General features: G+C 50.1%; 7 protein-coding genes across 7 annotated transcripts; 4 read left to right on the top strand and 3 right to left on the bottom strand.

Annotated features, from left to right (window-relative positions):
* Window positions 1-34: 34 nt before the first annotated feature.
* CPAR01_11927 (uncharacterized protein) lies at window positions 35-334 on the bottom strand (the record flags this gene model as incomplete). Its single annotated transcript, XM_060496185.1, has 1 exon — window positions 35-334. The coding sequence occupies one exon, from the start codon at window positions 332-334 to the stop codon at window positions 35-37; it is 300 nt and encodes a 99-aa protein (XP_060344970.1).
* Window positions 335-647: 313 nt separating this feature from the next.
* On the bottom strand, window positions 648-2,456 carry CPAR01_11926 (uncharacterized protein; the record flags this gene model as incomplete). Its single annotated transcript, XM_060496184.1, has 2 exons — window positions 648-2,133; window positions 2,179-2,456. The coding sequence occupies 2 exons, from the start codon at window positions 2,454-2,456 to the stop codon at window positions 648-650; spliced, it is 1,764 nt and encodes a 587-aa protein (XP_060344969.1).
* A 1,636-nt stretch (window positions 2,457-4,092) lies between these two features.
* CPAR01_11925 (uncharacterized protein) lies at window positions 4,093-4,734 on the top strand (the record flags this gene model as incomplete). The annotated part of the gene is made up of 1 exon (XM_060496183.1): window positions 4,093-4,734. One exon carries the CDS (start codon window positions 4,093-4,095, stop codon window positions 4,732-4,734), a length of 642 nt encoding a protein of 213 aa, XP_060344968.1.
* Window positions 4,735-5,344: 610 nt separating this feature from the next.
* On the top strand, window positions 5,345-6,872 carry CPAR01_11924 (amidase; the record flags this gene model as incomplete). Its single annotated transcript, XM_060496182.1, has 3 exons — window positions 5,345-5,489; window positions 5,537-5,647; window positions 5,845-6,872. 3 exons carry the CDS (start codon window positions 5,345-5,347, stop codon window positions 6,870-6,872), a joined length of 1,284 nt encoding a protein of 427 aa, XP_060344967.1.
* Window positions 6,873-7,663: 791 nt separating this feature from the next.
* Window positions 7,664-9,666, top strand: CPAR01_11923 (uncharacterized protein; the record flags this gene model as incomplete). The annotated part of the gene is made up of 4 exons (XM_060496181.1): window positions 7,664-7,826; window positions 7,892-8,052; window positions 8,108-9,266; window positions 9,332-9,666. The coding sequence occupies 4 exons, from the start codon at window positions 7,664-7,666 to the stop codon at window positions 9,664-9,666; spliced, it is 1,818 nt and encodes a 605-aa protein (XP_060344966.1).
* A 226-nt stretch (window positions 9,667-9,892) lies between these two features.
* CPAR01_11922 (uncharacterized protein) lies at window positions 9,893-11,039 on the bottom strand (the record flags this gene model as incomplete). The annotated part of the gene is made up of 5 exons (XM_060496180.1): window positions 9,893-10,177; window positions 10,234-10,276; window positions 10,338-10,680; window positions 10,743-10,908; window positions 10,980-11,039. The coding sequence occupies 5 exons, from the start codon at window positions 11,037-11,039 to the stop codon at window positions 9,893-9,895; spliced, it is 897 nt and encodes a 298-aa protein (XP_060344965.1).
* Window positions 11,040-12,275: 1,236 nt separating this feature from the next.
* Window positions 12,276-12,692, top strand: CPAR01_11921 (uncharacterized protein; the record flags this gene model as incomplete). The annotated part of the gene is made up of 1 exon (XM_060496179.1): window positions 12,276-12,692. The coding sequence occupies one exon, from the start codon at window positions 12,276-12,278 to the stop codon at window positions 12,690-12,692; it is 417 nt and encodes a 138-aa protein (XP_060344964.1).
* Window positions 12,693-12,731: the final 39 nt, after the last annotated feature.

Here is a 12,731-nt window from a genome sequence, read left to right as displayed (position 1 = left end):
TTCTTTTCTTTGTCAGAAGCGCTGGCTATCTCTATCATGTTTTACCATTTTCTAGATCTTTGCTCTTTTTGCATTCATTCCACCATCTTCGGGATGGGGCGCGGGTTGACACCGCCGCCACTTGAGGATCAGCAGGGACGGCAGCAAAACAAAAAAATTGGGTGCCTTGGGTATGGGGACTTATGTTGCGAAACATGGACTTCTTGTATAGGCTTAGGGTCATGGACACTCTCGCATCTGCCGGTTGGGGCATGGGAACAGGAGTTTTCAAGGCGTTTGAAAGTGTTTGCAACGTCAAGAGGAGGGAATTAGGATATATGAGCATGGCCGACATGGGAGCGGGTATTTCGGCTACGGCCGAAGCTTGGTTGCGCAGGCAGCGGCATTTCTGCCGACTCCCATGATCGAAATGAGAATTAGGAACTTGTCAAGTCTGCAAGCTTGCAATATTAGCATGCGTCGCCTCTAAGGAGACCGGATAGACGAATTGAAGACATTAGATTGACTTGACTTTGTCTTCGCCCTCGTGGTGTGGCCCCATGTGAATGTGATTGCTATGGGTTATGTGGTACATACTAACCTTGCCCCTTCCCCTGGCTTACTCCGGGCTAACATGAGATATAATGCTTTAGATCCACGTTGTGTCGTCACCTCACAGCGAGCAAAACGTCAGCCCACAGCCTCGCAGCCCATATATCTCTTTCTCGTGCTCGGCGATGCGTATCAAGAACCCTTTTCACCACCGCGGGAGACCACTTACTCCATGGCTCCCATACCCCTTTATAGTACCCGTATATTATCTTCGTCTCACTGGCTCCTTCATCTTGACCGTCATGACTCGCGTGTGAGCATGAAGAACTCATAGAGCAGCGGTCAGCTTGCTGCGTCTGGAATGAAAGCTGCTCATCTTCCTGTTGCTGTTTTCTATTGGTCGAATTCCTATTATGGGCTGCCACTTGAGATTGAATACTGATCGTAGACCCAATCTGGCAAAGCGTCCTCTCCGCTTGCTCAACGTCACCAGCATCGAGAAGGGCAGTCGCCACGCCGAGCAAGATTCTGCAAGAGAGCTGGTAGTTGTCTTGTCTCAAGGCCTCCGTCGCGGCTGCGGTGTATCCCCTGATGACGGCGCGAAACTCGCCCCCGTCCACGTTGCCGAGGAGTCTGAGCAGGGAACACCGCATGATGAGGACATCTAGGGCATGTTCGCTGTTGAACCCCGCCTCAGTCTCGAATTGCAGACATATTACGGCAAACACACTCCTCAACGTCTCAAGACGGATCTCTTGCGGGAGGTCTCTAAGTTTGGACCATACAACGCTCAATGGGTGCCCCTCGCCTAGAATCTTGCAGTGAATGGCATGGATGTACCGGATAGAATACTCCAACACCTGAATATTGCCCTGCAACGTGAGGATATTCACAAGCATAGAATAATAAAACCGCGGTTCGCGAATCAGGAGGACGTGCCGGAAGGAGGCGAGCGCGCGGCGGAGGGTGCGTAGGCCCGTGGGGATCTGGTTCCGTTGGAGCAGGCCTGGGACTTTTCCCATTTCTGTGAGGGTCTGTACGACGTGGACGAAGTCGTTTTCGCAGAGGTGTGCGTCGTCAAGGACCCAGGTGCCGGTTTGGAAGGCGGAGGTGTGGTATGTGCTGAAGAGGTGGAGGACGTTGGACTGGATGTCTGTGTCTAGGGACGGGGAAGGGGCTAGGAGGGAGGGGAGGGGAGTGATGATGGTTGGGGATGCGGAGGAGGCGTGTAGCACTGGACTTCGACTTGGGGACGGCGAAGGTGTTCTGCAGGTGATTTTACGCTTCAAGGTGGTGGCGGTGGTACTCTTGCCCGGCGTGTGTTTTCGCTTGATAGTAGTGTTATGCAGGTCGGGTCTGCGCTTGAGGTACTGTTCCACGCGGTCCCAGTCGACGTCCTGGTCTTCGATGCTGAAGCGCGAGTCCTTTCCCGCCGCTTGGCGCTTTCGCTTAAGTTCTAGCATGTGCAGGACCTCCGGCTCTTTGAGCTTCTTGTCTAGGCCCCATCGAACGATGCGGGATTTGAACATCCTCTCTCTATAGAGGGACTTGATGGTTAGTTCCCATTCAAGAGCCCGAGCGACGAAGAGGAAGAAAACATATCTACTTCTTCCGTTATGAGGAGGTTACAAGTAAATATCAGCTCACGTTGCGAAGAAGAAGTGGTCTCGTTCCATGATGGCTTTCACCTCCTTCAATGATTTGCCCTCGCTTTGGTAGAGTCGGGTGATGGTGGCTTGCATGACTTTCCAGACTTCTTCCGTGGCGTACGGCGGACTCTTGACTAGGCTGATGCCGACCGTATCAGAGCAAGCATCTAGTATTATATCGTCGTCGTATTGGGCGGCGGCGGCCGTCGCCGGTGCAAACATTGTCACACCCGATTCTGCGTGAGGGGTTTCACGATGTGCAATGGTGGAAGACATGGGAGATCATCCACTGTAGGGCTGAAAAAGAAAAGCGAGGGAAGTTGGGTGATTGGGGAGAAGAGCCGCGCTGTTGAGAGGGCTAGGAGGAGGAGAGTTGGCGAGACGTGAGCTCGTAAGTTGCTGACGGTACGAGATAACGTTGCCGGGACCCGGGGGCAGAGCCGGGCCCCACGGCCGAGCCGCATCCAACGTTACCACGTTATCTTATTGGCTTAGAACAGAAGAACTTTGCATTTACTAGACCGGTAACATTCGGGCTGGTACCCTGGTCAATATACTACGACTGCTTCGCGTCTTATTGGTCCTGGCCAGAAAGACGTTGCATGCCTGTTGGAAGCACAATGTTGGGGGGCAATTTACAAAGCTGAAGGATCCGACAGATACTTGAAGCAGGCTAAACGGGACCTGTCGAAACACTTTGCGAAGTCTCATCAACCCGGAAAGAAAATCAACAGTGCCTGCGTGGAGATTTCAGCAGAAGTATACACATACAGTCGCAAACATGGCACTGCCAGTGTGAGCAGCAACCGACTCTACCTGTATTCCGGAAAAATGGTGGTTTCGAGTCGGCACCGAGTGATTCAGCACTTAGGCCTTGTCACCAGATGCAAAGACGACGCGCCCATTTCTTTGGATATGCCTCGTGAATGCTTCCATGGCGTCTTACCAAATGCAGAGACTCTTAGCTAGGCAGCTCGTACAGCCATTGAGAAAGAGCTGATTGGAGAAAGAGAGGCTTTGCAGGATATATAAGAAAGATGTAATACGTAGGTCCAGATGACAAGTTTGCTTCGGCGCCGAGAGAGTCAGGCTGCTACTGCCGCACACTCCAACCAGCAGGTGGACTGCACCTGTACGCCTACTATGAATAGAAGCACCGCATGAATGACAAGAGTGAATAGTGACGAGGCATGTCTCTCCGATCAACGCTCATGGGACAGCTCAAGACAGTGATAAATATCTTGTGAATTTTGTGAAAGAGTTCAGAAGAAAGCATTTTGTGTGCGGATATGCGTTATGGAAGGGAATACTTGGGCCGCCGCGATAGCAATCAGTCCGCTCTATCCGAGGGAATAGGACAAGTGGACTTTACATTTATTCAGATGTATGCCGGAGGTCATAATGTAGCACTGTATAATCCTACAGAGGCAGGCTGTCATGAATCCACCGCTCATCAGTCCCAGAGAAGGAGACCTATGAACAGCTGGCAGCGAGGCTGAACACTGTTGACCAATGTGGTGATGCTCATAAATCGGAGGTTCTAGGAGAGAGTGTCAGCAATGACTTCGCCTTCACTTATCTGGCCGTTTCTGAGATGAATCTGCAGTTTCGCTCGGCTCAGGATGACTCTTGGAGTTGATATACATGAAATATTGAAATGAGGCGGAGCGTAGGATCGGATAACACCCAAAGTGTTACCATATGAAGCCATAGACTGTTATCCGTAGATCTAGAACCCCTTCCGTTTTCAGTATAAAATAGGGAGAAGATGCCCAGGGTCGTAGGAGAAGATCTAGTCCATCATCCTCCCATCTAATTTACTCCAGTACCCGAACCTCCATAAAAGCTTTTTCCATTCAAGCATTGAACCCCTCACACCTCTATCTAATACCCAAATAGACCTAATTCCAAGATGCGCTGCACCGACATTCTCTTCATCGCCACCACATCTGGTGCCATAGCAGCGGGCCTCGAAAACCGTGGTCTCTTAGCATGCGTTGATACCGTAGCAGAGCACAGATCCGTCACCATGGACCTTCCCACCCTGTCCGCGACTGGTATCGATGAGGACGACATCCCAACCATCACGAACGCCTGCGAGTTGCCCACGCTCACAGGTGCGCCCGGCTCCATCTTGACCTCGTTCACATCCAGACTGAAGTCTTGGACGAGCGCTCACAGCAGCGAGCTCAGCGCTGTCTGGTCCGCTTGCAAGGACGAGGACTTTGTCGGCAAGATTACTTCTCTTGCCGAGAACTACGGCCCCGTTTGCTCGGCTGTAGCAGAGTTCAGTCATTCCCTCGATGAAACTACAGTGGTTGCGACTACGACCGCTGCCGGTACTGCGGCTACTGAGACTGGAGTCGCAGCTACTGGCACCAGAGGGGCGGCGGCTGCTGCTACGACCAGCTTGCCCAACGCTGCGTCGCGAGAGACGGGGATTGCTATGGTTGCTGTTGCGGCTGCTGGAGTTGTCTTTGCTGTTATTCACGCTATCGGCCTTCTTGCGATGCGATACATGTGGCTGATGTTGAATCACATTCCTTTTGTATAACTTGACGCTCATTGAAATAGGAGGAAGATATTAGGAGTGGATTTAGTGCATCATTCGATTTGTGATAGAACCGGGGGGATGCACGAAGCGTCATCTTGAAGCTTGCAACAGCTTTACTTTGATTTCAAGGTTAGAGAACGGCCAATGAGATATATTGTCTTTTGAAATTTGTATCCTTCTTTGCCTTTGTCTTTCCTGACAATATCAATACTCTTACGTCTTGATTTGCTTCCAAGATGTCCAGCTTTGTTATTCTACTTTAATACCGATGTTGCCTTCCACAAGACAGCATACACCCAGGTTGGACATGAAGTCGCATATTTTTGACGAGCGAGATTTTGTGTGACAGACAACATGTTTGCCGCCCAACACCCCTGTCTAGCTCCTCTCCTGCCCGCCCAATTCGAACAAACATCTATAGACAGAAACCCTGCGCCCCCGTGAATGTCCCATCTCTACACCGCCGTGTCGTTTCCCCCTCTTCTCCATTCGTTTTCCACGGATAACCCCAGTCGTCACTGTACCTCTCGATCAGCCGTCTACCTCTTGCGAAGAATATCCTGAGTTCCAGTCATGTTCTGAATGGATTAATCTCTGTCCCGCTGCAACAATGACGCCGAGACTGCACGAGCTGACGGCAACTCAAGTGCTTGAGCTGCTACAAAATAACACAGTCACGGTGGAGATATACACGCGGGAGCTTCTAGACCATGTCAAAGAGACTGAGAGCATCGTAAAAGCATGGGCGTTTCTTGGTGAGTTTGGAGTTTTGCGAAATGCAGAATCTTCTGATATGTCCTAGACCCTGGGCTTGTAATTGCTCAAGCTCAGACTCTCGACCAAGTCCCTGTCGGCGAAAGAGGGCCTCTGCATGGTCTTGCCATTGGAGTCAAGGACATTATGAATTCCAAGGGTAGGATTAAGCTCCGACATGTGGTCTATCACTCACACAAGTTAGATATGCCCACGGAGTATGGTTCTTCCATTTATCGAGGGCATCAGCCAAGTTCTGATTCCGCTGCCGTCGCAACCCTTCGCGCCTCGGGTGCTCTAATCTTTGGCTCGTGTTCCTTTGTTCGCTGTTCATCCAGACTCTGACTACGCCAACAGGTAAGACTACGACGACCGAGTTCGCTGTGACAAACTCAGGACCTGACACTACAAATCCTTGTGATCCGAAGCGCACCCCTGGAGGGTCCTCGTGCGGATCAGCCGCAGCTGTGGCGGCGTTGCATGTTCCGCTCAGTCCCGGATCACAAACCGGAGGAAGTCTTATTCGCCCAGCATCATTCACGGGAGTCTATGCTCTCAAGCCGACCTTTAACACCATCTCGACAGAAGGCCAAAAAGCAATTGCGCCCATATTCGACACATGTGGATTCTTTGCTCGATGCGTAGAAGACTTGAAGATCCTCGCTGATGTTTTCAGCATCGAAGATGATGAGCCTGCAAGGGATATGCTACTGGGAGAAATGTCAATTGCTCTCATGAAGACTCCAATGTGGGCCACGGCAGGACCCGGTACTATATCTGCCATCGAGGCGGTCACAGTAATCCTTCGAGAAAGAGGAATCAAGGTTGAAGAGGTCTCATTTCCACCTGAAATATCGGATCCGGAGGAACTAGATAGACTTCAACAAGTCATCACCCAAGCTGAAACCCGGATTTCCTTTCTTCGAGAATACCGAATTGACAAGGACAATCTGGCCCCAGAGATTTGCGAGCTAGTCGAGAACACCGCCAGAATAACGCATCAAGAGAGGGAGCAGGCTTCTGACAGGTATTCTCACATGCGACGCATCATCAATGACTTGGCCAGAGGGTACACAGCCATCCTCACCCTTAGCGCAGAAGACGAGGCTCCTGTTGGACTCGGTCACATGGGTCGCGCGACCTTCAACACGATGTGGACGGTTAGTGTTCCTCTATACCTATCAGTCACTCTTCAGGCTGACGTTCTACAGGGGTTCCATATGCCCGTCGTCAATATTCCTGCTTTTTCTGGAGCCAATGATATGCCCGTGGGCGTTTCACTGGTAGGCCCGAGGTTCCGAGATCAACAACTTCTTACGACGAGCTTGGTCCTCGCTAGAGTCTTTAGAGCCCGGGAACCGAGGCAGGTGTCAGATCCCAGTTGAATTCAAGTCGGCAATCACGGCAAATGCTAAGACTTGAGGCGAAAAGTCCTTTGGAACAAAACCTACTATGTTGCTTTGTCTATCCCACCAAATTCGGCTGACAGGATGGACCGAGGCGACTTCATTTCTGAGTGATTTGCTTCTTGTAACCCTTTTGGGAAAAGAGGAAATTACAATTAGACCCTCATGATTCGACAATGTCCGCACGAGACATATCGCCAAGTTGAGATAAGCCAGGTTTCACAGCCCGAGCATGTCTCGCATCCGTTGTCTCAACGCCAGGATGAAGTGCGAAGGCACGTGAACAAATATACCCTTACTACCGAAGCAGCCATGGCGTGGCCAGCTGAGTCGTTGAAACGGAAGATCTTCCCCACATGCAGAGACCGGATTCTGAAAACGCAATTTGCTTTACGATCCGTTGCGAGAAGATAGGGCTAGAAAGACATTTTAGTCTCCCGGACTGTGATACAGGGCTGAGATCTCCAAATGCTTTCGGGATGGAGAATAAGGAACAGAGGAATCATGGCTGAACTCTGGTAGCGTTCCAGTCTGCGATTGGATGTTTTTCATTGCGAGCAACAACATCGAGAAGAGTGCAAGAACTCGGATCACGTGGAGTGTTTTGACTTGTTGTTGTTGGCGGTGGAAATGCATATATGATTGATGCGGACGCCCTTGCTCGGCCAGCCTGGCTCCAAGGGGATTTTGAAGAATCAAAGTTCATCTCGGAATCCGAGCATTCTGCAGTATCATTCCTCTGATTCCATCCGCTGGAGACAAGCATCACCATGGCGTCTATCGAGACTGAAGCACAGACCGAGAGCAGGAAGCTCGTTCTCTGCTTCGATGGCACAGGCAACTCGTTCAGTGGCTCCGGCTCTGACACCAATGTCGTGAAGCTCCTGCGTATGCTCGATCGCAATGACAAACACCAGTACCACTACTACCAGAGTAAGTCGAGTCAACGCTGAAGATTGCTTTGGGTATAGTAATCTCTTACACACTATTGACAATAGCCGGTATCGGAACATACGACGTTGACGACACAAGTGTCAACAAGAACTGGGTCAGCGAGGTCCGCAGCAATATCTCTCAGAAGATCGACATGGGCTTTGGGACCACGTTCGATTCCCATGTCATTGCTGGATATCGGTTCCTCATGCGCTACTATGAGACTGTAGGTTTGATGCTATGTGTACTCAACGACTCCTGGTGCTGACGATTATCTCAAGGGTGACAGAATCTATATCTTTGGCTTCAGTCGTGGCGCCTTCACCGCCAGATTCCTGTGTCGCATGGTCAACACCGTTGGTCTTCTCTGCAAGGGTAACGAAGAGATGGTACCCTTTGCATACAAACTCTACCAAGACCATCTAGCAAAGGTCAAGAAGAGCGGCAAAGAAGAAAAGGCCACCGTGATCAATCCGACTGATGCCCGAGAGACCAACGACCAAACAACCAAGAACACGAAAGCCCCCACCGTCAGTACCTACGAAACGCCTGCGAGTCCACCAGATACGCCCGTTGATGAGGCCTTCCCCATCGGAATCAGCAGCTCCAATGACGCAATCAAGAAGCCCAAGGGCTGGAGAAGAAGAGGCAAGAGAAACGAGATGGAGGCCTTCAGCAAGACCTTTTGTCGCAAGGAAGAGGGCGACTGCGGGAAAGAAAACATCAAGGTCTTCTTTCTCGGCATGTGGGACTGCGTCAACTCCGTTGCAGTCCTCGAGAAGGTTGGCGACAAGCCGGCCTCGGTCAAGGGTACCGCAACCTATGTGCGCCATGCTGTTGCTGTGGACGAGTTCCGAGTCAAGTTCAAGCCTGCTCTTCTCGCGCAAGATATTACCAAACTTTCCAACAAGGGAAGGCACCGCCATGCTGAAGATGACATCAAAGAAGTGTGGTTCCCTGGAAACCATGGCGATGTTGGTGGGGGTTGGTCGGCAATCAAGGATGATCCGACATGGAAAGACAGAGAGCTCCAGAGGATCAGGGAGGAAAAGTTGAAAAACGGTGACTTCAGAACGGATGATATTCCTGACTACTTGAACCCCCCAACTCTTTGGAATAGGTTTTTGAGAATGCTTGGGAGGGGACGAAAGGAAGAAGAGCTCGATGATAGCGAGGATATGCAGCTGAGCGATATTCCTCTTTCTTGGATGATCCGCGAGCTTGAGCTCGCGGACGAGGAGTACAAAAGGAAGAGTGAGGAGAACGGTAAGAAGAATGAGACGGGGCTGAAGTGGCGGCCAAGACGCTTGGACAGATTCAAGCAAAGCATCTACCAGGATCAGGTGAAGCAGGAGCAGGCCCTGAAGGGATGGATCCATGACCTTCTTCGGCCTGGAAAGGGAATGGGCTACTTCAAGCCATTTATGTGGTACCTGCTTGGTAAGTGACTCTCGGATCATTCATATCTTGACTAGGTGGCTGACATGATGACTTAACCTTTGCAGAGATTTGCCCTCTTATTAAGAGGTGGGAACTCGATGACAAGACCAAACAGTGGAAGCTTTGCCAGTGGCCCCTCAACAAAGGCGGTCCTCGAGATATACCCCGCAACGCCATCTTACACGAGTCTCTACACCGACGTCTCCATAATGATGAACACTACGAACCACAAAACAACCATGGCAACTTGAAGGAGGCATGTTTGAAGAAGAACCGTGATCATTACGATCCTCATCAAGATCACGAAAGGGGTTGTGCAGAGAGTTGTTTCCACAACACTTGGAAGTTCAAAGCACATGGAGATCATGCGGATCAAGTCGTGTCTCAGACAACGAATTGAAGAGAGCATCCTCTTCAAATCGGGTTGCGAATCTGTGCAATTTCTTTATTTGAGGAGTTATTTCTACGGGGTCCATTTGTGTAGTCCCTGACTGTATTCAAATTCATATGGTTCAGTTACCTGACAAGTGCCCCGGTGATATTTACGAATGTGCCGGACCAACGATTGTTTGTATAAATAGGTGCATGATTAAGCAAATATCCTCGAGGTAGTGAGAATTAACATTTCAAAGCCTAAGATGTCCTTCGTGATGACCCAAATCTTCTCCGATCTTCAAGATGGAGGGTTCCGGTTCTACTTCTGGAAACCTCTCTGGCCTTGGTAGGTTCTTGTACTTCAGAATCTGCTCTGAGATGCCATTTTCATGCTGCCACTTTAGTATTGGGTCGTGTGCCACACACTGCCTCTTGATGTTGAAATCAGGATACGGATTCTCCTGTGTTCTCATCCAATTATGGGAGATCAAGTCCAAGCTCGGGTTGCAAGTGAGAGCTTGTAAGAGGATATCTATCTGTTGAACATGTTAGAAAGGGTGAAAAGAAGATACTGTGTGCGATTCCGACTCACACAATGTGCCAGGTGTGCCTGGTGTCGTTGTGGCGCCATTGAGCTAGTGCCATCGTCAACTCACGTTCACATACGGTCGCTCGGTGGCCTGGTAGACAACTTACATGTTCTTGTAATCGTTACCATAGTAGTAGTCAAAGTAAGCATACTTGCGAACTGCATTCAGGCAGTGAAGTTGATGCTGCATGTCAATTTCAACGAGATACTTGTCCGACCCGACACCCCACTCCTCTGGGATGGAGACAGATATCTCAGGATCTTTGCCCATTTTCCTGAGTGCATCACCACTTACGCCAAAGTACTCGATCCGCGCCATGTCGTCCCAAGCTTTATCGACCTCTTCACTGGGTTGCTCGCGCCATATGCGTGGAGGTGTGTAATCATTGAACAACGTTCCTTTGACCTGGACCGTTTCTAGCTGGATGGGAACATCGTCGAGAATTGGACCTATGCCACAAAACATTTCAGCAAGACTGTGATTGAATTCAGATAAGACAAGATTGTCCTACTATAGGGCGACACGCGCTTCATCAGATGGACAGGGTCATTGAGCCATCTCGAAGAGACGAAGAGGACCCCGCACGATGTGAAGAAGAATATCGCATTGACCGCAGTAATAACCTTTGACTGAAGGCTCCATTTTCCTCGAACTTGTCGAGGTTCATGCCATGTTGACTACAATTTATCAATGAGCTATTACTATCCAGTTTGCTGAGAACACAAGTTTCCAATGATTGTAAGCTTACGTTATTGCACAAATCGTCTGTTGAGTTTTGGTCCGGAACACTTTGATAGAAATCTTTCATTTTCGAAAAAGAATTAGTTGATGCCGGAGGTAGGTTTCAGCTCGAGAATACTCCCTGATAAGAGGCTTGGACATCACTTTCCGACTGGATGATATCGGTAGTGGATCGGGACTCTCGGGGCTCTGATCACCGACAGCGAAAAGAAGGATTCTGCCGACAATGCCGTAATCGCTTGTAATCGTCAGTTGCAATGGTATCACCTGCCAAATACTGTCAAGCCTCAATTGCAAACCTGGTTTACATCGTCGGGCGCCGATCCCACGTTCCAATATGATACGGCGGTCTCGAATTCAGTAATAAATAAGGATGGCTGAAGGATTCGCCAAGAAAGAGGAGGATTGCCAAGAACATGACGATTGAGTACAAAATGGGATCCATTCCGCGACACTGAGGGGGCAAACCCTCGGCTTGTGAGCAAAAGGGAAGGTTAGTTCGAAACTGGGGCAAAGGAATCGGACTGATCCCCCGATTCTGTCTGGTGGATTAAGACGCATAGGAGTAAGCAATTGCATATCATGTAGAAGGGAGGGGCACAGGAGCGAAAGAAGAAATAACGATCCTCTTGAAACCCCAGTGACTGGTCCTACAGCGGCAAAGGGCCAGAACCAGGGTGAACAAAGGTGGCGCTGGTTTATAGACGCACTGTTTCTAAGGCGCAGGTGCTTAATTGACTGGCGATTGATACCAATTCCCAGTGAGCCTTGTTAACTGCCCAGTCTTTTCGGTAACTATGGGTTGTGCGGTGCTTGGCATTGTGGGATGTGTGCCTACCTTCTTCATGTGGCTAGAAGATTCATCCCCTGTTCAACTGGGGCCAGCCAGTCAAAAGAAAGGGAAGTGAGTCTAGCTAGGAGCGAATGGCTTCATGACTTCATGTGAGCTTTACGCATGCCTTGTCTGGTATGAAAGGTGTGATACCGAGCCGAAGGAACGGAACGAAGGAATTTTGACTGTCACGTTGGCGGCGCCTATTCCGAATTTGTTTCTGCGGGCGTATTGTTCCTCATGCTGCATTCTGTCAACGCAAGGGGTGCTTACGACTGTTACATCTTGAGTGGTGATCCAGACAAGCCGGAACAGAGGACTAGGGAGAGGGGAAATGGAAAATTGAGAAAGACATATAATATTGCCTGTATCTTGATTGATAGTCGTAACACCATCACTACACCGTGCCCAAGATCAGTCCTGTTGCTTTGAGACTCAGTATCATCGCCGTTCTTCTTGTTCTACTTCAAAATGCGTGTCCAAACCCTTCTTACCACTGTCGCAGCTTGCGCTTCGTTGGCTTACGCCGCGCCGGTTGCCGTTGAGGCATATGGCCCTCCCCTCAACCCTCACATTCCGGCCGTTGAGTCCAAGAGAGAAAACACGGTCGAAGCTTATGGTCCTCCCGTCAACCCTCATATCATCTCGAAGAAAGATGCCGTCGAGGCTTACGGCCCTCCTGTCAACCCTCACATCATCTCAAAGAAGGACACAGTTGTTGAAGCTTACGGTCCTCCTCTGAACCCGCATATTCCCGCCGTTGATACCAAGAGAGACGCGGTCGAAGCTTACGGTCCTCCCACGAACCCTCACATCATCTCCAAGAAGGATACTATTGTTGATGCATACGGCCCGCCGACAAACCCGCACATTATTTCCAAAGAGTAGGGGAATCGAGAGGAAGTTTTGTACGGAGAAGCAAAAGCA

Source organism: Colletotrichum paranaense, assembly GCF_030867605.1.
Source record: "Colletotrichum paranaense strain IMI 384185 chromosome Unknown Scaffold_10.1, whole genome shotgun sequence".
NCBI classification, from domain to species: domain Eukaryota; kingdom Fungi; phylum Ascomycota; class Sordariomycetes; order Glomerellales; family Glomerellaceae; genus Colletotrichum; species Colletotrichum paranaense.
Note: the sequence above shows the minus strand (reverse complement) of the source record. Positions and strands in the feature narration are given on the sequence as shown.